This window comes from Agelaius tricolor, unplaced genomic scaffold (genome assembly GCF_023055355.1).
Source record: "Agelaius tricolor isolate 1412-34295 unplaced genomic scaffold, bAgeTri1.0.p SCAF_13, whole genome shotgun sequence".
In the NCBI taxonomy this organism is placed as follows: domain Eukaryota; kingdom Metazoa; phylum Chordata; class Aves; order Passeriformes; family Icteridae; genus Agelaius; species Agelaius tricolor.
In genome coordinates, this window is record NW_027269273.1 from 5,409,798 (window position 1) to 5,436,209 (window position 26,412).

A 26,412-nucleotide genomic window follows, 5' to 3' on the forward strand; every position below is an offset into this window, starting at 1 on the left:
TCTAGGTAGGTTTGTGATGGAGCAATGAGATGAGATGGTCCCAGGGAGATCAAGGTGGGAAAAGAGAGCCATGCAAGCTCCAAGGTCATGCAGATCCCTTTGAAAGTCACATTATCCCATGGACTGAGGGGGTTTCAGTGGGACATGGGAGTTTCCCTGTGGGATGTTCCGGGGTCTGGCCAGCTCCAAACACAGAGTTATGTCACCCTCAGAGATGTTTTATTCTCCCTCTGCACCTCAGATGAGAGGCCCTGTGTTGTACAGACCTCCAGGAAGGCACTGGCTGGCAGAAGGGAGATGGAAAATGCAATTTTTGTCCCCCCTGCCTTGCCAGCAGCCAAAGATGAGGCCATCTGCTGATTTTTCTGGGTATTGATCTCATCACTTACACCTCAAACTTGTCTTAGAATTGGTGGTGGATGGTGGATATGGTTTTTGGCTTTGTCTTGCCCTCCACTGGGAACCCACATCTTTACAAACGGGAAAAAATGTTTTCTTTAAGTTGGGCTGTTGGGTTTGAGATTCCTTGGAAAATCATCCTTGCTCTCCCAAACTGACCAGCAGCTGCCGCTGAGCAAAGAGGGAATTCAGTTGTGCCAGGGGGGAAATGTTACAGTGGAGCAAATTCTCCATTGCCCTGGTTTTGGAGGAAATGAAAGCAGGACATCAGGAAAAGCTAATGAGGGAAATAATAGAGCTGGCAGAGCTGCTGGAGCCTGGAGCACAGCTGACCTCTTTGGAGGAGCAATGTCAAGCTATTTTGGCAAAATCTCTTTTGGAGTGGCAGGGAGGCCTTGGCTTGTGTCATCAGTAGCAAGGTGCCAGAGCTTCCCCCATTTTTTGGGTTTAGGATGTCTCTGGAAAGGTGCAAACCCAGAAGCCCTCGTGCCAGGAATTGCTGTTTCTCAATCATTTAGCTGTGATGGCCTTCCAAGGAGCAGAGCCTCATCTTAAAAAAGATTTACCTATCAGTGACCTGGCAACAGGCTCTTCTCAAGGTGGGGCCAATCCCTCACTGCCCTAAATCACAGATCTCCACATTTACCTCTTGTTTTTGCTTGGTGTTTTTTCACTATCGATACAACCCCCAGAAAATCTCCACGGGGACCAGGTAAGGAACAATTACCACTGTAATAAATTCACAGCAAACCAAATTCCTGTAGCACTGAGAGGTAAATAAGTACTGACCAAAGAAGTGCTGGAAAAAGAGGCCAAGAACCCCTTGATTTTTCACTTAGAAGTGCAGAAGTACAAAACCTGCCAATTTTCTGCTGTGTGTTTTTGGTGAGGGTCATCAAAGTGCACGTGGAAAACACTCCTGAACAGCTTGTGACCCTGCCAGTGTGACCTGGGATCGATCCCTCTGGAGCAAAGTGTGCTCCTGTTTACCACAGATACATACAAGGACTGAGGCTTGTGTTTAAAAAGTTTTAATGATATTTCAAAGTCCAGCGAATGTCCTCGGATTACTCTAAAATCACAGGGTTGCTTCACAGAATTTAGTCCTGGTTCTAATTTGTAATGGGTGATTGAGATGCCATTTTCCCCTTTATTCCCTTTAAACATACATGATTGTCCTCCAGTAAATGGAAATTGTGATTTTTCGCTACACTTCACAGTGTTAAAACTCTATACAAACCTTGTACTACTCGTACAAAAATAAGTGCTTCATGCACACATCTTTAATACTGCTTCTTGCCCTTTGCTTTGACATCTTTCTGAACTTATATAAATAGCTGAAAAAGCAGACTAAACTTACTGAACATGGAAAGTGAGAAACACTTCCTGCCAACGGTTTGAGAGACTCTCCTGGCTATATTTCCTTGTTGGCAAACACCACTTAAAGACATATACAGAAGAGAAAAAAAAGAAAAAGCCACAAAATCCATAACACTCTCGGTTATTTGACCCTCTGTGACCGGGTTTATCCTTTGCTGTGAAGCCAAATGTGGCCAGCAGCAGTCACAGAGGGCTTGTAATACCTTTAGGGTCACCCTAACGAGCTACTTTATAAATAGGAGGGGTCTAATGGGATCTCAGACTGTACAGCTGATGGGGTTTGTTCCATTCTGGGGGAAACTGAGTCAGAAGAGGAAAGAAACACTTGGTGGCTGCAGTCACCATCTTGTCACAGACCCTGGTGCTCTGCACAGCTTGGGGGATGCACAGGAAAAGCTCCCCTTGGAATGGCTTCTACTCTGCCACATCACAGCATCTAAAGCAGCTGAAAAATCTGGGGCCAGGTCTGCTGGGTGTCACCGACCCAGCTGGAAATTCTTCCTCCCCAAAGGGTCCTTTTGGTCCTAGACTGAATAAATTCAAGTTTTCTTAGTGTGCATCACCATGTAGGATTTATGATACAGGATTCATGTGTCTGCTGTAGTTATCCAGCCCTGGATTCCTCCCGTATCTCCACAGCATCATTGCTCCTGCCTCAATCTCATGGCAGAAATAAATGGATAATGCCCCTGCTGTACACCAAAGGATGCTCCCAGCATCCCCAAAGGGGTCAAACACAACACCAACACTGGTGCTCTCCAAATTAAGAGGTGCCTTTACTGTTGGTGTGATCTGTCTTCCACTAAATTAATTTTTGCTGGAATCAGAGCAGGCAGAAACCATGATTTAACATGTAAAGCCAGGCAGGGCTCTGTCCAACCTGGGAAAATGTTCTTTGGACATAATTTTATTCCTGTCGAGGTGCCTGCTATTACTGGGCCATGGCTGTGAGCTCTCATGCTCTAATTAAGGAGGGAATTGGCCTTAATGAATAGCACTTTTCTGCTCCTCAGGCTTAAAAGTTTCCCTATTTTTCAGTGAATGTGCCATTTGATGAGAAGCACACAAAAATACACCAGTATTTGCTGATTTTTGGATATGGCTGGGAGGGAGCAAAGTAAGAGGGAAAGCTCTGCTGAATTCTTGTGCCCTGCTTTAAAAATAAAATTAGCACGGAAGCCTGTTAAAAATTAGCCTCTTGGGCTGGGCAAAAATGTTTAGGATAAATGGTTTTTTGCCTTGGCAAAGAAGAATTTCAAAGAGCCTTGAGATGCTCCATGCTGGTGGGATCAGGGGCAGGGAGAGGCAAACTCATGTGGCCAAGGGGCACCTCTGCTCTGCCTGGCCTGGGAAACTTTGGGGTGGATGCAGGAGAATTCCTGGTGCACAGAGGGGTTTGCTGGGCCACCCCATCCTTCCCCAGTCCTGGTCACAACAGCCACAGGACCAACTGTTTTCAGCACAGGTTGTTGCTTGTAAACACACAATAGGTGTATAAATATATATACATATAAAAATATATATATACACCTGAGAACCTCTCATTTCCTGCGCTGAGCTTTTGCTTTCTAGTGTGTAAATCTGATTTTGCACCATTTAAAAAAATTTCTTCTCCCCCACCTGCCCCGTTATGAAACTAAAGACCTACAAGCCTGAAACTCCGACTAAACTGAACCTTAGGCCACAGATTCACTTAAAATCATGAGGGTGTTGAATTACCAGACTGAGATTGTTTTTCTTTGCCTTTCTGCCTGTGCTGGGTTTAAGGGAATTTGGTTAAAAGGCTCCGTAGCCGTCGCTCCGTGCGGCGACAGCGAAGGCAGGATAGGCTTCATAGGTCGCATATGTGGCCAAATCTTGTCCCAGTGTCACTGCTTGCTTGAGCTGAGTGGCTGTGACAGTGGCAGCTGCATTAGCAATGGTGTATCCTAAAGGAAAAAAAGAAGGAAAACCCGTGGATTAATTAATGAAAATCCATCCAAAACTCACCATCGCCCCGTAGGTTTTAATGGGACGACCTAAAGAGGGAACGGCTTAGGCAGCAGTGAGTTTGTTGGTGGGAATCATGTAAATCAATGAAATGATTAATAGGAAAATTTAAGCTTTTCCTCACCCATGATTTGTTAAACACAGTGCTGGAAAAATGCTCTCTGGTTGAATATTTTTTTGTCAGGTTTTGATTATTTCTAATGGTGCTCTGGACAAGTCCGCCCTGCATATGGCATGAGGAGGGCAAGGAAACAACCTAGAATGGGGGAAATTTGGGCAGGATTCTTGAAGAAAATATAGCTCTGATCCCTTCATAACCAAAATACAGGCAGTTCAGGACAGCCATGGTAGGGAAACCCTCTCAATGCAATGACAGGGGGCAAATATTTGGTGGACGGGATTTTTTGGGTTTTTTCCCATTGGTTTCTAATGGAAAATGTGGTTTCAACACTTCCAGATTTTCCATGGGAAGATGTAAGCGCTGCTGTTTGAGAATGAATCACTGGGAAAACAGCATCATTTGGGGCTTGTTCCTCTGAAGGCAGGGCATAGAAGCTTGTCAAGCAGACTGCAGTGTTTTGTTGTAAAAGAATCAGGAATTAAGACAAAGTCTAAATTTGGGAAGAACGGCTGGGGTGTCCATTGGATCTGCTGGAGCAGGCTCTGCTGCCAAAATACATCTCCCAGGATCCTGTCTGACCACATGGGTAATGGGATCAACTCCAGGTCAGCCAGAGCCAAGGTCCTCTTGGTGGGGGAATGGAAATATTGGGCAACAGGGAGCACACATTGCCTCATTGGAGGTGTCACTTTGGGGAAAAAACACGATGAATTCCTTACAAATTGAATATTGTGGCTCTCCAGAGTATTTTCTTTGCACCAGCAAAGCCAGGTGCAACATCTCAACAGGAATTGAGAAATCTGGGACTTAGGGCACAGCTGCCACCATCGGGAGAGAAATGAGCTGTGAGCTGGACATGGCCTGAGCTGAGCTTTAGCAAGCCCTGACCAAGGACTGGTGTGTGCTGCAAGCAGCAACTTTAGCGCATGTCCATTTGCCAAGCTCCTAAGACAAATAAATAAGGGTGGATGAAAGAAAAGGAGAGATGCTAATTAAGCAGTAAGTGGAGGCTGGATTCAATAAAGAGCCCATTTGGTCTCCACGCTGCGGAAGCTGCACAAGCCCAGACAAATTGATTTTTCTGTGGCTTTTGCGGACTCCTGTGGCAGGAAGCCGGATAGATGTTTTATTTTTTTTTCTAAAATCCATCCTTGAGACACTCCAAACAACTCAGTAGTACTGACTAATGGGTTCCTCATGTGCAGCTTGGCACCTGGTGCTGCCTCTCCATCAGAACTGCTGTCATGCTGGAGAGCACGGCAAATGTAATTCCTGTGTTTTCCATGATTTTCCAAGCTGTTTTGGGCAGTTGCAAGAGCTATGAATTCTCAAACTGGGAGAAAAACCTTCTGTGGGGGTGTGAGAGCTGGGATTGGATCCAAACTTTCATGGCTGCGTCATTTCTTTGGCAGATGAAATCCCAAGTGTTGGTTCACAAGGGGCTGGGGGTGCTGGGGGAGGATGGAGAGCCCATGAATTCATCATCCTTGCAGGGAGGAGGATCTCCTCCATCCTGGTGACATCAGGGCCAGGGAGGGGACTCATCCCAGATGTGGCACTGGGGATGCCAGCTTTGCATCCTGCATTGTTTCTGGGGCTCCCAGTTGAAGGAGGTTTTCAGAAACTGGGAGGACTGGAGAGGATGTGTGGAGCCAGGATGGGCCTCTGGATGTTGGGATTCTCTGCCCTTGGACACTGCTCTGACCCCCCTGGACATAATCCCAGCTGTGGCATTGACTTGAGGGGTCAGGGTTGGAGCAGAGCCCCCCACCCCAGTGCTCCCAACCTGAAATGCTCTGGGGTGTGGACACAGAAATTTGTGATAAAATCCTTTATGGGCAATAAACTGGCACAGACTGCCCAGAGCAGCTGGGGCTGCCCCTGGATCCCTGGAAGCATCCAAGGCCAGGCTGGACAGGGCTTGGAGCAGCCTGGGACAGCAGAAAGTGTCTCTGTCGTGGCAAGGGGTGGAGTTATGTGATCTTTAGGGTCCCTTCCAACCCAAAGCAGTCCAGAATTCTCTGCTAAACATGCCAGAGACACAAGGAACATGAGTCACTGTGAGGGAGCACAACCAGGCCAGTCCTCAGCGGACAAAACCTGCTTCATTCCTCACATCCACAAGGAGCCACCAGGAAAATTGACATTGCAGGAGCCTTTTGCTGTACAGACATGCCCATACCTGGGAAAGCTGGTGCTGCAGGAGGCACCTCTGCCCCCTCCATGGGGATGCCCAGGGTCTGCAGGGTGTACTCTGCCGCGTAGGTCTTGGCCTCGTCGATGTAGGCGCTGAGCTTGGGCGGTGTGAAGGGGTGTCTGCGAGCACACAACAAAGTTAGCTGGGTTTGCTTTCCCCAGGGCTTTCCTGACAGATGTTTTTATTACTTAGTTTTAAATACAAAGGAAGGTATAAAGATCTGGCTCTTCAGGGTTATTAGGGTCTGGGTTCTCCCAATCTTTCCACTGCACTCGCTTGCGATTGGAGGCAACCGCAGTGTTGGATGGATCCTCACTTAGGAGCCTTGGAGCGGTGATAGCACAAAGTTAGCTGGGTTTGCTTTCCCCAGGGCATTCCTGCCAGATGTTTTCATTACTTAGTTTTAAATACAAAAGGAGGTATAAAGATCTGGCTCTTCAGGGTTATTAGGGTCTGGGTTCTCCCAGTCTTTGCACCGCACTCGCTTGCGATTGGAGGCAATCGTGATGTTGGATGGATCCTCACTTAGGATAATCTGTTTTCTTGGGTAATATTTTATATTTTTTCTTGGGGCCCATTTTTGATCCACTTAGAGCTGGGACCACCCCACGCAGCAAATGGAAGCGTGGCTTCCCTGGGCTGGTGCATTACCAGAGCTGCTCTCCTCCCCGTGGTCTGCTCCCTCGCTGGGGTTATCGACCCTGGACACAACATCCTTGCAGAGGTTGTTGTGCTTTTTCCATTAAAAAAAAACCCCAAATAACCCTGCTGCGTTTTTTCTTTACAATACCCAGCCTGGGTTTTTCTTTACAATACACAGCAAAGAGTGGTTTTGGTCAGAAATGTTTACAATCATATTTGGGGCTGAAATATCAGCATGTACCTTCAAATTCCTCTCATTTCCCCACAAGGGCTATGGTTTGCTTTCTTTTTGTACAAAAAAAGCACCTTTTTGCTTGATTGTGTCTGCCTTTCTGTAATGTTTGCACCAGCAGAGAGAGCACCAAGCACAGCACTTAATTATACTCTGTGGTTGTTTTTCTCTCTGTATTTTTTAAAAGAGTATTTAATATATATGTATATTCATATACATATGCATTAATATAAATATGTATATTAATATAAATATATTAATATAGATATCCATATGTGCATATATACTATACTAACATATATAATTATTATATAATTATATATTTTTGTATATAATACAAAATAATATATTAATATATATAATACAAATATATATATTGTATATATAATATATAATTATATATACAATACATCTATACATCTATACATATATATAATTATATAAACATATATTATTTAATAAATGAAGATACATTTATATAAAATAAATATAGATTTAAAATTTCAAATAAATATTAAAAGTTAAAAATTAAATAATTAAAATTTTGAATTAAATTAATATTTAATAAATATGGATTCAATAAATATTCTAAAATATATTTAATAATTTTTTTTAAAATAAAAGGAAACTGAAACCTGTGTTCTTGGGACTTTGAGGACAGCTGTTAGGTAAAATAGAATTTATAAAATAAAGCCTAAGCCTCAGAAACCTTTCCCTAATGACATACATGGTGGGGTTCTGGCTGGCAAGGGCAGGGATGGTGATTTTGTAGAGGAAGAGCTGTCTTTGATCCTGGCCAATGGCAGAGTGGAGCTGGTACACAGGCTGTCCCCAGTTGTTTTTCTGGCAGATTTCTTCTAAGATCTAGAAGGAAATAAAAAGGGGATTTGTGCTGGGGTTAATTGCTGTCAAGAAGCCTCCTTGCCCAGCTCCAGCCCCTGTGCTGAGCAGCTGCCTCCCACAAAGAGTTTTCAGGGATCTCTGGCAGCTTCCTCAAAGCTTACCAAAAAATCCAAAATAAATGGCAGATAGAATACTGCACCCAGCTTGAAGTGTAAGATTCATCTAAATGCTTTATACATTAATATCTGTTTAATTCCTGTAATTATTCCCTGTTCACTTGGGCATCTGAGTCCTTCTGCTGATTAGATTATTTCAGTGTGGTTTGCTTTGAATCCTCCTCAGAATCTCTGTCTCATGGATGTCTGTTTCAGAGGACTAAAGAAACTCGGGTTGCATTCATCTCCTCTGCTCTGCTGCCTCCCTGGCTTAGTGGGTTACAGAGCACGAGAAGTCCAAATAGGCTTCTTTTTAAAAAGAAGAAAGGTTGTGTTTCCATCCAATTAATTCCACGGGCTTCAGCAGGGGATCGCAGCTTTTGAAATGCTGAACCACGTTGCCCTCAGCCTTGGCACAGCTGGTCCCATGGTAATTGGGAACTGCTGTCCAGAAACACTCCTGCTTTGGCTTGGGATTCCAGGGGTTTTGAACCCACTGCCTGTGTGCTGTCCCAGCGGGGATTGGTCACCTTCCATTAAACCAGGTTGCCCTGACCTGGCCTTGAGCATTTCCAGGGATGGGGCAGCCACAGCTTCTCTGAAAAACCTGTGCCAGAGCCTCCCCACCATCACAGCCAAGAAATTCCTCCCAATATCCCATCCATCCCTGCCCCCTGGCAGTGGGAAGCCATTCCCTGTGTCCTGGCACTCCAGGCCCTTTTAAAGTCTCTCTCCATCTTTCTTGCAGCCCCTTCAGGCACTGGAAGGCCACAGTTAGGTCACCCTGAAGTCTTGCTGTGGTCTACCTCATTTACAGCTTACATTTGAATGGATTTAAAACTAAAAAGAAAAAATTAAACCTCACTGCTGTTTTTAATTTTGCCACCACAGCTCCAGCTGAAGTTTCAGGTCTTGCAGTGTAAAATGCTTCATTACATAGTTCAGTTCTCAATTACAACAGCTCATTTTTTCACTGTGGCAACACTTGTTCCCTGCTGTCCCAACTCCTTTATAGGTTGGTTTTATAAAAATGAATTTCACCTGCCCTAAGGCTCTGCAGAACCATTCCAGGGATTTCACACCTCTAGTGGAAGGTGCCTCTATGCATGGCATGAGTTGGTACTAGGTAAGCTAAAGATTCCTTCCAACCCAAAACACTCTGTGATTCTGTGATTTGCTAACAAAACAGACTAAGGGGACTTTTGCAGGAGGGAAAAATCCCACTGTCCAGTTTTCTGGGAGAAAACAAGGATGTTTTCATAAACTTTGGCAAACTTGATGCTGTGGCAATTGAAGTGTTAATAGGCAAAGACATGCTTCAAAATTCGGGGTGAAGTTGGTTTCTTGTGTTGCTCTGCACAATATAAGAGTTATAAAGCAGTTATTGTCAGAGCTGGACATCCAGAAACTCAGGGAATTTATTGTGGATTTCTCCTCAGCCCTCTTCATCCATTTGCATCGACACACAAAACCAAATCAAAGAGTTTCCGTGCTAGGCTGGGTTATGTCAACACTTCTTTTGCCATAAATGATTTGAAAATTTGCATTATTTTTCTATACACGTGCATTGTTCCCTGGGGAAGCCCCAGGTGATGCATTTTATGTATCAAACCCATCATGGGTGGGAATTCTTCAGCCCATGCTGCTTTTATGGTGCGACAGCCAGAACCTGATTAAGGCATTTATAACAACTCTCCCCTAACACTCAAGGTGATCTTAAAGGTCTTCTCCAACCCCAACCATTCCATGATTTTGTGAGGCAGGTGGATATTGCAAGATGGAGTGGTGCAGCTCATATTTCAATGTCTTTTGAGACACAAGAACGGATTTATTTACCAGGCCACCACGCAGATTCAACGAGGGGCGCGTTTTGCCAACACAAACCTTGGGACATGGCCGCTCTTTTTGGGGTCACGTACCTGAGGGGCGAGTTTGATCCCTTGGGGCTTTAGCGTGACGTGGTTCATGGGGGTGAGCTCCATGCCTGGCAGGAGGTCGTAGAGCTTCTCCTCTCCCCTCTTGTCTCCCTTGAGGTGGTATCCACGCCCCAGGCCCGGGAACGCCAGGTAGCCGCGGCCTCCCAGGCCTCGGACGCCCGCAGCCCCTACAGGTACATTCATGTAAATTTCTAGGAATGTAAGAAGGCATTAAACCGAATCAAATCACCGGAAAAAGGACCCTGATTCTCGCTGAAAGGGAAAAGTTAGCCCCGCTTGCTGGGAGGGTTGGGAAGCAGGTGGGCAGGAGGTCCCAGGGCCTGGTGGTGGGATAACACAGGCTTGACACTGACACCCTTTCTTGGATAGGTGAGGGGTTTTGGGGAAAAGCTGCTTCTTTCTGCCCATTTTTCATCATCTCTGGTCAGTTTTGATTTCAAGACAGATTTTTAGCCAGCTTTGTAGCTGGACGTCAGAGAGGGGACAGCTGGAATCTTTCGTTACCCATCAGTGTAATTTCACCTTGAAGAAATCACAGCTTACACAATTTCATACCAATATGGACAAAAATCCTCTTTGGTTTTGTCCTATTACACTTCCATTTTTTCTCAGGGAGCCCTCCTTGGGAGTCTGGGGAGACCATGAGGCAGGAGATGGATGGGGAATTACCATATCTGCTCCTTTCCTTAATGCAACTTTTAAAGGAGCTGGTTCACCTGTGTGGGGAAAAGCTTGAGGAACAAGGGTTGTTCCTGCTTCCCTGTCTGCTTCCTGCTAAAGGGACAAAAACTGGCCATCATGATCCTTGCCAGGCCTACCAGGGTGCCACACAGAGTCCTAGCCTGCTGTGGGACTTGGCTTGGGGACACAAGGCATCATCTTTGGAAGGAAGATCAGATGACAGAGTTATTTCTTTGCTAGTCCCAAACTTACATCTGCACTGACCGAGAAATATCTGTATTGACATTTAATTTGGGGGTACCTGAGTGTGGGGATTTGATTTGGCTCCAGGCAGGGTCACCCAAGAGTTCTCAGAAATATTCTCTTTTATTCATAGATTGAACTAGTTGAATTAACTATTATTAAGTTAACAATCCCCCAAAAGGGGACCTCCAGCTCCCAGAGCACAGAATGGCTTGTTTGATTCCCTACCCTGCACCAGGGCAATGTGACTTCCTTGGAAAACTCCACAGCTTTGGGTCAGAAAACACCAGGACTGGTAAAATTTTCCCTGCAACTTTCAAGGACAAGTGTTGCAGACATCTTTTATGGAAAATCCTTTTGTTAGGATTTTTCCTCCTGAGAAGCTGAGAGGTCTCAGGAACAAAATGTAAACAATGGTTATCTGCTGCTGTGGAATGCAACAGGTGGATCTTTGATTGGTCTCATAGAGTTGTTTCTAATTAATGGCCAATCACAGTCAGCTGGCTTGGACTCTCAGTCTGAGAAGTTTTTGTTATTATTCTTTCTTATTCTATTCTTAGCTAGCTTTTTGATGAAATCTTTTCTTCTATTCTTTTAGTATAGTTTTAATATAATATATATATCATAAAATAATAAATCAAGTCTTCTGAAACATGGAGTCAGATCCTCGTCTCTTCCCTCATCCAAAAACCCATGTGAACACCATCACAGACAAGAGGAAAGATAGTGGTGGTGGTGGCTGGCTGTGGGAGGGGGAAAGGAAAAGTGTTTTATTTGGTCTTCCCTGCTGGGGCAAAACCAGGAGGATCTGTGGGTTATTTACACTGGACTGAGGGCAACCTACAAATTCCTTCCAGGAAAACAATTTTTTTTCCAGCTGGAAGGTTGCCTTTGGGAAAGACAAGAGCCTAAACCCTTTGTTTCCCATCACAGAAAACGGCATCCAGGAGCTGGGGCAATGCCAATGTCACCAACACCCGTCTGGGGAGCAGCTGCCCGAGCCCTGGAGGAGATGCTGGGCACAAGGGGGTGGTTTTCAGTTTTCCAAAACTCCAAGAGGGAATTACCTCGGATGGAGGGGGGCCGGAGGATGCTCCTGCTGCCGAGCCCCTTGGCGGCGGGGAAGTGCAGGTTGGGGATGGCCGCGTAGGCCTGCGGTGCGTAGAAGATGGGGGCGCCCAGGTAGGCGGTGGCGGGGTCGTACAGGTGGCCCAGGGTGTAGGTGTAGTCCCCCTGCAGCACCGGGGCCCTGCCACCAGTGCCACGTGTGTACCTCACGTAGCTGTCCTTGTCCACCGGCTTGGCCAAGGTCACCTCGATGGGGGAGCCATCCAGCACCTGAGAGAGCAAGGGACAAGCACAGGGGGGAAATGATGCCTTGGGTTTTGGCTTTCTTTTTCTTTCTTTTTGATTTTGTGCTGCTTGGGTGTGTGGGTCTGGGTTTCATATAAGGGGATGGTAAGCTTTCTTCACAATGTTGGTGGACACAACAATGCCTTCTCTAGCTGGGGACCAAGGACAGCCAGATCTGGATCTCAGGCCCAAGAGTATAAACAATGTGGACTGAAGAGAGAAAATAAGAAGGATGGGGCTTCATGGGCTGGGGCTGTAATTGGACAATTAGCTCCAATATGCTGTGGACCAAGACTTATAAAAACGTGAGATCTCGTCACTAAGCCCTCCTTTGCTTCCATCTTGGAGCCATCTGGGCAGAGCCAAAGACGTGGCTCTGGTACTGCCAGAGTGTGGCCTTTGAAGGCCCTGCAATAAATATCCTTTTATTAAATATAAATATCCTTCCCCTTAATTCTGTCTAGCCTCTGTTCCAGCTGTTTAAGGCAGCAGGGGAAGTGGTTAAAAGTGCTTGATGGAAATCCAACCTATGGGGGAGCTGCCCCCACATCCTAACAGGATGAGAAGGTGGAGGAAACCATCCCAAAAAAGCCCTGGATCTCCTTCACATGGGTGGAGGCTTAACCTGAGAGTGCCCAGCCCTGGCTCTAGCTGGGAGAGGCTCCTTCAGCAAAGCCTTCAAAAGGCCTCACTTCCCTGCAGAGCAGCTCATAAGGCAGTGAGATTCCACGTGCCCCCATGGAGAACAGCAGTGGCACTAAAAATAGGAGCGGGGTTAACACCTCTTTGGGAACAGCTCTGGCTTTAGAGTGAATTACATGCAGTGCAAGAAGGGCTAAATTCAGCAGCATCCTCACAAATCCGCATCTGAACTCAGAGCAGATGTTTGGGCTGACCTCGTTTGTCCCACTTTGCCATTCACACGCTGCCCTGCCAGTGTTTTTGTTGGCAGTCTGGAACAAGGATGTGAGTGTGAGCCAGGGGGGGATCCTCACCCCTCCTTTCCTAGTTCTTCTTTCAGCTTTTCCTGTTTTTTTTTTTCTGTCTGAGCATGAGCTAGAGCCAGGCAAACACTTAGCACAAATCCAAGGAGCCAAAATGAATTGTTTGTGTACAACAGAGCTGCTGAAAAACAAATTCAGGAGTATAAAAGCAACCAGCAAAGAGCAAATTGGGATAACACCTCCAGGAGGATTTTAGAGCTAATAAAGCAGGTGGCTTTGTGTAATGTACTGCACTGTAAGCTCCAGGAATTAACATTTACAGCAGCTTTACCTTCCCATTCAAGGCTTTCATGGCCTCCACTGCATGTTCTCTTTTATTAAAGTGCACAAAGGCGTAGTCTCTAATTTTCTTTACTCTCTCCACTGCACCTGTGGAAAACATTGGAATATTAGTGGGAAGTGGGGGTTAGTCAGAAAACAGAAATCTGAAAGAGTGGCTCTGTCAGGTTATGAGCCCCTGGAGAGCAAAGGCTGAGCAAGGGTAGAAGAACCAGAGGTCAGTGTCCCCTCACCTCTTTGGATGCATATTCCAGAGGAAAATCAATATATAATGGTTGTAGCATTTCAAGGCAAACTAGAAGGGTTTGGGGTCAGATACCAGTAAGATTCCTGTTAAACTGGAGTGGTTTTCTCCTGTCCAAACCATTCTGTTGGACACTGCCTTTGGTCTTGTGCCTCTCTTCTGTGACTGACAATGCACCAGCTGTGGGAACACCCCGTGATCCCCATCTCCCTGCTTTTGTATGTGCATTGGAGGCAGCTTTTGCCATAAAACAAGGCGGTTTTTCTCCTTGACAACCAGCTCAGGAAGAATGAACAGCCAGCCCTGCCCAGGACAGAGCAGCCCAGGGCACTGGGATGGGCTGGGGCTGATGGGGCAGCAGGTCTCTCCCTAAGAAACAGCCTCTCTATAGGAAACAGCCTTTCCTGGGGTAGTGGGGCTCCCTGGATGCCCCAATTCACCTGGACACGGCCCCAGTCAGGCTCTGCAGCTGAGGGTTGGCCCTCCTGGGATGGGGCTTGGGCTGGAGAATCTTTCTTCCAGCCTGAATCTTTCTTACATCCAATTTATCCAAAGTAATTCAAATGTAAATTACTTGTTCTTCTTTTCTAAGTCCATCCCCCACAGTTTTCTCTTTCCCCTGTCAGCTGCTCTGATGCCAGGAACTCATACTCTACACTGAGGAGTCTGTCTCCAAAATAACCCCACCAGTCCTGCTCCCCATGGCCACAGCCTTCAGCCATTTCTTTAATTCCTCATCTTCTCTGCTCCTGTGGCTTGGGAAGCACAACATCAGGCAGCCCAGCCTCCTGTAAAACCCCCAGAAATATCCTTTGGAAACATGGCTAAGGGATGCTGAACAGCTCTTCTGTTGGCTTCTTACCTCCTAAAGCTGAACAGGTGCACAGGGAAATGCCATATTGCCACAAAAAGCATGCACTTAGAAAAATGCAGGAGGAAACAAATTTCTTTGGTGTTCAGGGGAGTCATTAGGAGCTGCAGAGGGCTAAATGAGCCTGTCCCAGCCCACAGCCCAAGCAGGCTGCACGTCTTGGAATGACACAGGGATGGTAAAGTAGCACTTTGTGTCCTTCTGGGACAGAGGATGATTTTCCAAGCCTAAAATTTATGGGAGTTATATGCTGATGCTTTGTTTACAAGTGGAAGCTTTAATGAACTCGCTGTGTTTTGAATATCCCCCTTCTGCCTGCTGGAGAGCATTCCAGGACACCAATGCTGAGCCAAAAATTCTGCTCTCCCCTGCTTCTGCCTCTGCTGGGCCAAGCAATGTGATACCCACCCTTGGGTCAGCTCCATGGAGGAGGAATTTCCTTGGGATTCCTAGGGAGCAAGGGGAGGGCTTTTCAGAGAGACAGCTCTGCAGAAGTCATCAGGCTGTGAATTTGGCACAGATTTAAGGGGTGCTGCTTGTGCTGTGTCCCAACTTAGCATTCCTGGTGCTGCCTGTGGAGCCCTCAGAGATGTGGCAATTGCTGTGTCATTGGAAGCTCTGGATCATTTTTTATTGCATGATTTGTTGATGTCAAAACAGCTTCCTAATGCCCTGGATCCAAGGTAATTTCAGCTAAGTAGCGCTGAAATGTGGCTGAATGAGTGAGGCAGAGAATCACAGCAGGGCAATGAATCATTTCACATCCTTGCTGCCTTTTTTGATCTCACTGTAACTTAAACTGCATTTTCTCTCCCCAAAGCTGGAAGTTTTGCTGCTCTAATGCACCCATTCCTGATTTTAGCCACCAAAATCAAAGCTGTCCATTAAAAAAAAAAAAAATTCCAACGTGAACGCTGAAATGATAAAAGGAAAATGAAAGATGATGCAGAACTTGTGTTGTTATGGTGGAAAACTTCTTAGGAGCAAAGCAGATGACTGTTACCAAAGTGTCAAAAGGCCACAAATGTGTTTCTGGGGAGTGTGAGCTTGCTCAAAGCTCGGGAGCAAAACTGGGTAAATAAAAGAAGGAAACAGTTCAGAGAGTGGGATAACATAAATTTAACTAAGGAGTAAAATGGGTTCTGCAACAGCTCAATGGTGGCTAAAAGTATGAGCCAGAAATGCTGGAAGGACACAAGGAATACTCATGAAGACCTTTGCATTGCAGCCTTATCCAGAAAAAGGCATGAAATGAAGAAGTTAGAGGAAGAAAACTGAAGCTCTGCAGTGTATTTTAAAAAATTAATAGAAGGAAGCTAATAGGAGTGAGATGAAAGGAGATTTCCCATTGCCAAGCACCAGTTCCTAATGCCTAATGGACTGTGTGGCTTGCAGAGCTGCAGAAAAGGGTTATTTTTACTTTGTTGGTTTTGAGTGGAATTTCCTAAAGCTGGAGCAACTCAGAAGTAAAATCTCCTTTGAAAGCCAGCAGGATTTTTATTCCCAACCATTTTTAAATTTTTTTTTTTTATTCCCAACTAATTCTCCCAGCTTTTTTTGAAAAAAATCTCACCCTAAGTGCATGTAAGATATGCCACAAAGGAATATTGAATTAAATGGAAAGCACTAATTATTCACCAATTTACACGGGGACTGGGGGGATGTATGAAAATGAGTTCAGAATTTAGATAGCTCAGATAAAAAGGAGTTGTATTAAATCACTCTATTTTTATCACCATCCCTTGCCACAGAAGAATGCTGAAGTCACCCAGCTGCTTCACCAACTCTTTTTAAAGAAAGACTAAATGATTCCAAAGCATTTTGAGGACACAGGGCAATCCCATGCAGCATTTTGGGTCTCCTCAAGTTGCCAATCACCCTCCTTCATGGTGGCTGGGAATTAAGCAGCATTTAATGGGATGGCATTTTGGGTGGGAGCCTTCAGCCCCTCGACAATTTTTGTGGCATTTCACACAAACATTTCACAGCAAGAAAAACCCGGCTATTTTTATCTCTTGTGGCATTTTAGGAAGGCAGAAACATTTCCACTTGCAGCACTTGTTTAGAAGGCACAGCACCTACCTGGTTTGATGCTGTTGAACTCCTTCTCAATGGTCTCCTCGGTGGTGGAGAGCATGAGGTTCCTCACGTAGAGGATCTTCACTGAGGACATGGTGTCCTCATCCACCTCCACCTCTGGCTCTGCCCAGTCCACAGCAATGGGGTGTCCCCACAGCTGGATCCTTCCTTTAAGGGAACAAGGCATGGTCAGGGCTGGGGGGCTTTGCTTCCTCTTGCCCCTTCTCATGCTCTATGTCACAGCAGAACAGGCCTAATTCTACAAACATGACCCAAAAAAAGCCTTCCCAGCTCTGCCTTTCCAAAGGCAGATGGTCACACTTGGAATGGCCTCCTGTAAATACCTTTGGAGCCTCCAGAACTGAAAGAAATGAAAATGTGGAATAATTCACTTTAAACCTGCATTTCCTGGAGCGCTCCCTAAAGGGAAATATTTTAATGCACTTATAAAAATCCCTTTTTGGCCAGCAAAGTTTCATTCCCTTGATACCAGAACAGGGATCCTGAAGTCCCAGTGGGATGGAAAGAAACAGCAAAAGCAAGGATGTCTCTGTGTGTGTTTGAATTTGTTTGGGGGAAGCTGCAGCAGAAGAAAGGAGGGACACAAAAAGTCCTGATGCATAAAACAAATTCTAAAAACACGACACAAAAAAGCCTTCCCAGCTCTGCCTTTCCAAAGGCAGATGGTCACAATCAGAATGGCCTCTTGCAAATACCTTTGGAGCCTCCAGAACTGAAAGAAGTGAAAATGTGGAATAATTCACTTTAAACCTGCATTTCCTCAAGCACTCCCTAAAGGGAAATATTTTAAAGCATTTATAAAAATCCCTTTTTGGCCAGCAAAGTTTCATTCCCTTGATACCAGAACAGGGATCCTGAAGTCCCAGTGGGATGGAAAGAAACAGCAAAAGCAAGGATGTCTCTGTGTGTGTTTGAATTTGTTTGGGGGAAGCTGCAGCAGAAGAAAGGAGGGACACAAAAAGTCCTGATGCATAAAACAAATTCTAAAAACACAACCCAAAAAAACCTTCCCAGCTCTGCCTTTCCAAAGGCAGATGGTCACACTCAGAATGGCCTCTTGCAAATACCTTTGGAGCCTCCAGAACTGAAAGAAGTGAAAATGTGGAATAATTCACTTCAAGCCTGCATTTCCTCAAGCACTCCCTAAAGGGAAATATTTTAAAGCATTTATAAAAATCCCTTTTTGGCCAGCAAAGTTTCATTCCCTTGATACCAGAACAGGGACCCTGAAGTCCCAGTGGGATGGAAAGAAACAGCAAAAGCAAGGATGTCTCTGTGTGTGTTTGAATTTGTTTGGGGGAAGCTGCAGCAGAAGAAAGGAGGGACACAAAAAGTCCTGATGCATAAACCAGGGTGTGGGTGTGGAGGATGAACCCAGGGGCTCTGTGTGCACTGGACTGAGCTGCTGAGGGGCAGGGAAGAAAAAAAGCAAATAAATCACATTGCTGAATGCTGATGATGCAGCTGGGTTGGTGTCCCCACTTCTTGAGGCTCAGCTCCAGATTTAAAGGCACCTGATGTGAGACTTTCACTGAACTCCAGGGGAATTTTCAGAAGTCCATATTTCTGTCTGTTTGCATGCATGTGTATTACCAAGGCTGCCATTTTAGAGTTGCCATTAGATTTTGGTTAATTTATTTATTCTGGTCAAATTTATGGTTCTGTTGCGCTTACAGAAAATTCTATTAATCGTATTAGAGGTGTTAAATTGGTCAACTTATTAAGAACTACTAGTGTTGATTAGATATTGTTATGAATCATAAACCATGATTAGATATTGTTATGAATCATAAACCATCTAGACCTAAATTGTTGAGCCAGTCTGAGGCTGAGATTGGCAAGGGGGTTTATTCTGTTGGGACTCAACCCTTGGAATCCTTCACTTTTTCCCTCCTCACCTTTTTGCATCCTTGGTCTCCACATGAACCGTTTAAATCTGATATTAATCAGAGTAATCTGATTGCTTTGTCTGATATTTAATTGCTTTAATCTGATGTTTCTTTGTCTGTTTTATCTGTATAATAAGTAATAGAGTGACCCTTGCCATCAACCCTGTCACAAATTTATATTAAACCTGCTTTTGCCCAGACCTTGCTGCTGATTCTTTGAGTGACCTAAACCACACATTGGCAGCTGAGGGGACAAGGAAAATCCTGCAAAACACTCTAAAAAGGCATCTCTGCTTGTGCAACCCAATTAAGAGGCGGTGGGAGCTGTGAAATGAGAGGGTGAGGATAGAATTTGGAGGCTTATTGGAAGAGTAAATAATCAAACTAAATGGGAAGGTGCTGTTCCCTTGGAATCCCTTGGGAATGAGCTGGGATTTGTGGAGTGAGGCTGTTCTGTGCCCCTTTCTGAGTAGCTGTTTTCACTTCAAGGGTGGAAATAATGAACTGGTTGACTTGCAGCAAGGAGCTAAGCTTGGTGCCTCTTGCTGAAAATGAGTCCATCTCCACCCTCTTGTTTAGCCAGAGACAGGAGAAAATTTAAATTTTTTAATGAAATCTCTCCATTTTTGAGCACTTTCTCTACAAAGCTCCCTCAAAAAAGCAATGAGGTTCAGTTTAAAGGAAGCATCTGATAATGATATTCAATCTCACATCTGCTGGAGACACATTCAGCTCTGGCTTGAAACTTTTTTCCAGTTCCTGCTTTGTGCTTGAGGCTTCAGAAGACTCTGGCTCCTGCTCAGGCCTTTGGAATTCCCTAAATTGTTTACTGAGACTTCCCTAAGCTGGAAACCCCTCATGCATTGCACATGTCTGCTCAGGGCTCTGAGTTCCTTCCATCTGTCTTGCTGTCTTTGCTCAGGATTTCAAGTGCTCTGCCTGCCCCTGCCTTCCTTTTCCTCATAAAAATAATGGGAAATTCGTGCTGGAGCACAGAATGTGCTCCCACCATCAGGGAGATACTTAAACTGAAGAAGAAGATGCAGAATAAAAGGCAATATTGTCAGGGTGACACATCTCCCAGTAGAGAAGAAAATTTAGTGCTCAAAATCATGCTCATTTTTTTACACAATAAGAAAAAATATTTAAGTGATGCAGTGTATTTCATGTATCAAACAGGTGAAAGAATGTGGTTCTGAACAAATCTCAAACCCTAAGGTTTGTGGGATGCCTTCAGCAGCCAGTGTGCTCAACAAAGCAGTGCAGGAGCATAAGAAAGCAAGAGAAAATTGGTGAAATCCCTGCAAATGCACTTAATGTTGAGTGACTTCTTCACCTAATACCTGCTAAACCTCCCTCTCCTTCACAATGGTCTTTGGCTGTCTCCCAGTGCCGAATTTCACAGATGTACTCTAAAGCAATTCCTCATTCCAATTTTTTTTTGCCAAAATATCAGTTTCCAGTCCATGCTCCAGCCTGAATCTGCTCTTGGATGCTTTCCTGAGTGATTCTCCCTTTGAGAAATGGATTTGTACGGAATTTTAAAAACTTGATAGAAAGTTTACACAGTTTTGTACATCTGTATGTAAGCACTGAGATAAGGTGTGTTGACTTAGGAAGGTCATGGAACAGAGATGATATTGTTGAGAGATTGAACCAGAAACAAGTTTTAAAATATGTAAGAAGTTTTAAAATATGTAAAGAGACTAGATATTTTAGAGAATTAGAACTGTGAAAGAGGTATTGTAGTAAGACTATTTGGGGTAAAAATACAGGTGATTGGTGTTAGAAGTAATTGTAGTATTGTGTAGTAACAGCTAATAGGTTGAAAAATATTTATAAGGTATTGCAACTAAGAAATAGGTTAGTTTCTGATGAAATGGTGTTAAGTTTTATATTTCTTATGTCTCACTTTTTATCAAGACTAATAATGGAATAAAATCTTCTACAACACCTCTCAGTTACCCCGTCTCTGTAAAAGCTGGAAAACCCAACACTCCCTGAGAGGCCATAGATGAATCTCTATTTTATGTTCAACCCAAGACAAGCACAGGGCCAAGCAGAGCTGCATGGATACACACACAGCTAAACCCATATGGCTGGATTTCCAATAAACCCATGCTCCTGAAGGACAACAATGGATCAGTCTCTATTTTATGCTCAACCCAGGACCAAGCAAAGCTGCATGGATACATACACTGCTAAATCCATCTGGCTGGATTTCCAATAAACCCAAGCTCCTGAAGGACATCCATGGATCATCAGCACTGCAGGAGCTGCAGGCAATCCCACACCCCATGGTGTGTTGGGGCACCTCTGGTTTTGGGTGTCTCTAGCAGAAAACTTCTCTCTGAGGGCAGAAAACCCAGCCAGGTCCACTTCCTTGGATTCCTGGACCCCCTGAAGATGTTGCCACCACACTCCTAAGGTTAAGCCACCCCTCCCCACCCCTGCTGACCTGGGAGCAGCTTCCTCCTGGCCATGGCTGCTGCGCGGTGGCTCTCGTACTCCACGAAGGCAAAGCCCCTGTTTTTGGTTTTATCGGCCGCGCTGGGGTAGACGATGACGTCCACGACGCCGTCCGTGACCTTCTTCATCTCTGCCAGGATCTCCTCCCTCTTCTTGGTTTTGGGGATGCCCCCCACGAACAGGCGGCAGTTGTCCACGCTGGCACACACGCCCAGGAGTCTCCCGTTCCTGGAACAAGGGAGATGCTTGGTCAGGAGCCGGGAGTCAAGAGAGGAGAAGGTTAAAGCAAAGCCTCTCTTCTGTCCCCAAACACGAGGCTTTGGTGTCAGCTGTTCTTTGGGATATTCCAGTGGCCTTGCTCAGTGCAAAAGCTGCCACTCTGCTAAATGTGACATCAGGCAGCACAGCTGAAATGAAGGATTTGAGGGAGAAACCAAAGCCAAATTTTGCTTTTCCTACTCGAGGTTCTTCCTTTTGCTGCCACCAGGCAACTGCACCCCCCCCCAACCCAGGTCCTTGTGCTGTTACCAGTGGCTTGTGGCTTCCCACTCACTTCGTGACTGAGGTTTTGGGGGAAGAAAATCCCTTCTCATGGAGAGGCACCATTTGAGGACTCACCAATGAGGACCCACTAATGGACTCATCAATGGGCCAACTTTTGTGCAAACCCTAATATAAAAATTTCCTTCGTTCACGTCTTTGGGGTCAAAGTGTCTCTTATAGGCCCGAAGAAGTGCAAAATTTCTTTAGAGGAGTCCTTGGAACCAGGGAAGGAAGTGGAGGAAGTGGGTGAAGCCTGGTCCCTAAGACCTTCCAACCTCTGCTACAAAGGGCATCTCCAAGGCCTCCATGTTCCTTGACCCACTCAAAGCAGTTCACAACCCATCACTTTTTTTATTAAAAAAGCCATACAACTGCCAGAATGGTTTATCCCGAAAGGTTTTTAAGCAAAGGCATCAACTCATCCCACTTTGAACTGGCAAAGAACATTTAGTGAGGTTGAAATCCAACCAACACGTATTAATGGGCCCATCTGTTGTTGATTTCTGGGTGTTTTGTTCCCTCAAACATGAGGGTTTTTTCTGTTCCTTTCTATTAGGAAATGTCACTATTTGCCAATTGGTTTCCATCCTATTTCACCATTTTTTGCAATTGCTCCATCTACCAAAACATATCTGCACAATCTGTCACGAGGGAGACTGTGAATAGAGTAAGTCAACAACAAACAACCTGAGGGGAACATAATAAACAGCGCTGGTTAGGGGAAAGTTAATTTGATCCAAAGCAGAACATTTTTTTCCCAGTGTTCTGATAGATTTTGTTGTTGTTGTTGATTTTCTTTTTTTTTTTTTTTTTAATTGTGAAGAAGAAATTTCCTGTGAAAGATGTTGGTTTTAATGAGCACTGACTGCACAGGGAGACAGGAGGAGATTTCCCCTCAAAACACAGGGATCTGAATAACTTTGCTCTGGACTGCCAGGAAAAATATCCCTCACATGCCAAAATAAGACTGATACATATGATTTAAAGTTTCTTTGAAGGTGTTTTTGCCTTGCTTACCTGATTTCATAATTATTGAGCGTCTTTATTGCATTCTTGGCCTCCTGTTTATTGGAGAAGGTCACAAAGGCGTAGCCCCTGTTGTTGCCATTGAAGTCCATCATCATCCTCATTTCATAGATTTTGCCAATCTGCCAAGTGAGAGAGACTTGTCATCAAGGTGGGAGTGGTTAGAGAAGACTGGAATTTTAAAGACTGGAATTTTAAAGTTCCATGGGCAGGGACACCTTCCATGGACCAGACTGCTCCAAGTCCTGCCCAGCCTGGCCTTGGCATCAGCTCAGTTCAGCCCTGAAATGCAGCTCTGATCAGCTGCCACCAAGCCTCACCTTTTCACAGAGGGGGATAAGTTCATCCTCAAAGAGGTCTCGGGGCAGTTTCCCAATGAAGATCTCACAGCCCCTCTCTGGTGGAGGGCCATCCCAGCCTGGTGGTGGTCCCCCATATTTCCTCTGCCCATTTTCCTGCCGTGGAAGAGAAGAAAAGAAAGGTTCAGCTATCAACTTTTAAACATGGATCAAACCAACCCTGATCCTTGAGGCAGACACCCTCCTTCCCTTCAGCTCCTGGTGCATTCAGCAGGGATCACGCAGTGTCCTGCTGCCAAGGCTGGGATACTTCAGAAGTCCAAGTGCAGACAGTCAGTAATTCCCTGGAAAATGGAAATCCTCCTGGCTCTGGCAGGGGAATCTCCGTGGGCTGTGTGTTAGTTATGGGCTGGGTAATGGAGCACTTGCAAAATTTATAACTTGTCTGGATTTTCATCCAGTCTGAGGATGACACCTGCCCACCCAGGAGGTCCTTCTGGCAGAGAGCAAATCTCGGCCCCAATTAATATTCAAAGATGTGAAGGCCATCAGTATTTCCCTTTTTCTCTCTTTTTGCTAGACGAGTGTGTCTCTGTTCTCCTCCCCTATTTTTAACCAACCTTCCTTCCTTCCTTCCTTCCTTCCTTCCTTCCTTCCTTCCTTCCTTCCTTCCTTCCTTCCTTCCTTCCTTCCTTCCTTCCTTCCTTCCTTCCTTCCTTCCTTCCTTCCTTCCTTCCTTCCTTCCTTCCTTCCTTCCTTCCGTCTCTACAGTGATTCACTACTCCCAGAGGAGCTGGAGCTCCAGCAATTTTTCCATTTTTGGCTCCCTGACCATTTCTTTAGCATTTTTGGCTCCCTGACCATTTCTTTAGTCACTTCCCATACTGGGATTACTCCAGGAAAGCAAATGCCTTGTACAGCTGATTTAAGAGGAACTTAAACAAACAGAGATCGTTACAAGAAAACAGGAATATACCACAAACCCTTTTAGTTTTCTCAAGCCTAGGAGAGGCCCTGAATTATCCATTCTCATTCCTGTTTTTCCAGTGTTTTCAGTCGTGATGGAGTCCTGGGGACATTTGGTTTTATGTCTGAGCTGGTGTGTGAGGGAGCACAGCAAGAAATAAACCCTTCTCTAAATTTGCAGCGTCTTTGTTTGTGGCTGGAAGGCAGCACCTCAACAAACCCTTCTTGACAGGTGCCTGGAGGGAAAGTAGACATCAGCCACTTCCCAAAAATGAATGACCCAGGTGTGCACTGAGGAAGAAGATGTTTGGCTGCATCCTCAGGCAGGCTGGAAGAAAAATCCCTAAGGTACAGGGAAATTAGGAGAGGTGGGGGAAGGAGAAAAAGATAAAATAGCAAGGTTGGGATGGAAAAGGAAAGGAGAGAGAAGAGCAAGAGGATGTTGAAGTGTGTGGGGGATTGGGAGCTGAAATCTGTGCTTTAGGAAATCTGAGCTTTGCCAGATTGGCAGTAGGGAAAACTGAACCCCAGGATAATTCCAAGGCCAGGGTGGACAGGGCTTGGATTAACCTGGGCCAGTGGGAGGTGTCCCTGCCCATGGCATGGGGCTGGAACAAGATGGGCTTTAAGGAACCCCCCAACCCCTGTGATTCTAAGAAAGCCACAGTAAATCTAAAACATAGAGGAGTCCCTTATCTCATGGGTCAGGTACAGCAGAAAGGGCACCAAACACAGGTGCTGGCCTGGTCCTGGAATGTGCTTTTTCCCAGGAATCTCAGGTTGTGCTTGGGGCTGTTGTGCCCTCTAGTGCCATGCAAAACAAGGCAAGGTTCATGGGCTCCACCTGCCTAAAATCCAGTTTCCAGTTCCTTCTTCCAGGATGCAAAGGCAGTCGTGGCCAGCGCCCAATGCTTTCCAAGGCTGAGCTTGTTTTGGCCATGGTAGCCAAGAAAGGCTTTCTCAGGTGGGTTTGAAGGTCATGCCCAGGCTGCACCTGCCTTAACCATGGGAGCTTTGGATCTTGGAGACCTTGGAGCCTAAACTGGGAGCAAACCTTGGAGCAGGTGAGGCACCCGCCTCCCATGTACCTGTGCAAGGATCTGCACAAAAGGTGACGTGCTGGACTTCCCACCTCATCCCTCTTCTGAAACTTTGCTCTGTGGGTTTTCTCTGGTTTTGAGACACCAGTCCTGACCTTTCCCAACATTTAGCAGTGCTCAGGGTTGTCCTACACCCACCTTATTTGTAATTTCCCATCAAGCAAGGAATTCCTTGAGGAATACGACCCTGCTTTGTGAAAGACAACACAGTGATGATCAGCACGGATGTGAGAGAGAAACAGAGCAAAAAGGAATGAGCAAGGAGTGATTCAGGAGCATGGATTGGCTGCTGACGCCCCCAGTGAAGCTTCAGGATGAAGCACAAGAGGATGGGACCGTGGATTCCTACCTGGATCAAATTATATCCCGTTCGCTGAATTAACGCACGGAGGGCGGCTTCTTTCTGTGTGCCGGTCAATCCATCCCCGGATTTGTGATTTGATTCCATTTGGGAGTGATTATCAGCAAAAAATCAGGTTAATTAGGGGTGCTCACTGCAATCAAATTTAAGATAAATTAAATCAATTAATACAGCTGGGAGGAGAAAGTCCACCCCTCCTGAGAAAGCTTACAGGGTCGCTCTTCCTAAATCAGTTATTTCAGAGATAAAACCAAAACAGAATAGCAGAGATCATGGAAAAAGCAGAAATGTCCCCCTTGCTGAGTGGAAATAAATAGCATTTAAACCCACAGCCAGATCCTGGGGAGATGCAGAGGGAATTTGTAGCTTTTTGGTGGTGTCTCAGGAGGAAAAAATATGTAAGTGCCTAATCCTGCACTGAGTACACAACAATGAGTCCTTCAGGCCTTGTGTGATGCTGACACTGGGAAGGCAACCTTGTACCAGCCATGTCCAGCACTCCATGAGAAACAGGACCTAGCCCCAAATTCGGCCTATTCTTATTTTTGAAAATAAAGAACACGGGAGAACTTCAGATCTTAGCTCAGCTCAGGGCTGGAGCAACCTTGGGTTCAGGCATTTTGATTCAGAGCTGCAGTTTTATATCATGGCTGATTCAAGAGTTTTTGGTTTGGGTTGGGTTTGGGCTGAAAACATCATAAAACTGAAATCTGAATCTGACTTGGGCTACACCCTGGGAAAGGGACATTTACAACATTCATTACTGGTGATTCCCTGTTTTTCCTGAGTGTTGAGCTTTGAGCTTAAAAATCCATTTATGTGCTCCAGGCATAAAAAGCTCCAGGGGTCTGTAGGTGCAAGGCTGAGCTAGAAGCCTCAGGCTGACACTGAACAGCAGCCAGAACAAACCCAGTTCCCTCCTCAGGTCCTTGAAGCCAGAGCTGGGGGCCAGTAGCACCAAGGACTCCATGCAGGAAAATGCTAATTTGTGTCATCCAGCATGGTTGCCATTGCCTAAAATTACATTTCATCCTAGAAAGGTGCAGGCAAGGAAAGGTGGTGCCTGCCAGGCTTGCCTGGAGAGCAAAC

At 45.4% G+C, this 26,412-nt stretch overlaps 1 protein-coding gene across 2 annotated transcripts; it reads right to left on the reverse strand.

Moving 5' to 3' along the window:
* Positions 1-3,459: 3,459 nt before the first annotated feature.
* Positions 3,460-25,410, reverse strand: A1CF (APOBEC1 complementation factor). Of its 2 annotated transcripts, none has more exons than XM_071438336.1 (11): positions 25,312-25,410; positions 22,918-23,052; positions 22,589-22,719; positions 21,018-21,256; positions 16,653-16,817; positions 13,448-13,545; positions 11,887-12,157; positions 9,878-10,062; positions 7,688-7,824; positions 6,072-6,205; positions 3,460-3,707 (listed from the first exon to the last, which is right to left on the reverse strand). In XM_071438336.1, the coding sequence occupies exons 1-11, from the start codon at positions 25,408-25,410 to the stop codon at positions 3,556-3,558; spliced, it is 1,746 nt and encodes a 581-aa protein (XP_071294437.1). In that variant the 3' UTR covers positions 3,460-3,555. The 2 variants fall into 2 exon arrangements, with proteins under 2 accessions (XP_071294437.1, XP_071294436.1); XM_071438335.1 differs by having other exon boundaries at positions 9,878-10,086.
* Positions 25,411-26,412: the final 1,002 nt, after the last annotated feature.

What these genes read in the sequence shown, in the direction of transcription:
- A1CF (XM_071438335.1), bottom strand. Translation starts at nt 25,410, where the DNA reads ATGGAATCAAATCACAAATCCGGGGATGGATTGACCGGCACACAGAAA. An exon ending in GTTCAACAGCATCAAACCAG is followed by an intron (nt 13,546 to 16,652) that starts GTAGGTGCTGTG and finishes TGTTTTCCACAG; the next exon opens with GTGCAGTGGAGAGAGTAAAG. An exon ending in GCCAGCCAGAACCCCACCAT is followed by an intron (nt 6,206 to 7,687) that starts GTATGTCATTAG and finishes GTGTGCTCGCAG; the next exon opens with ACACCCCTTCACACCGCCCA.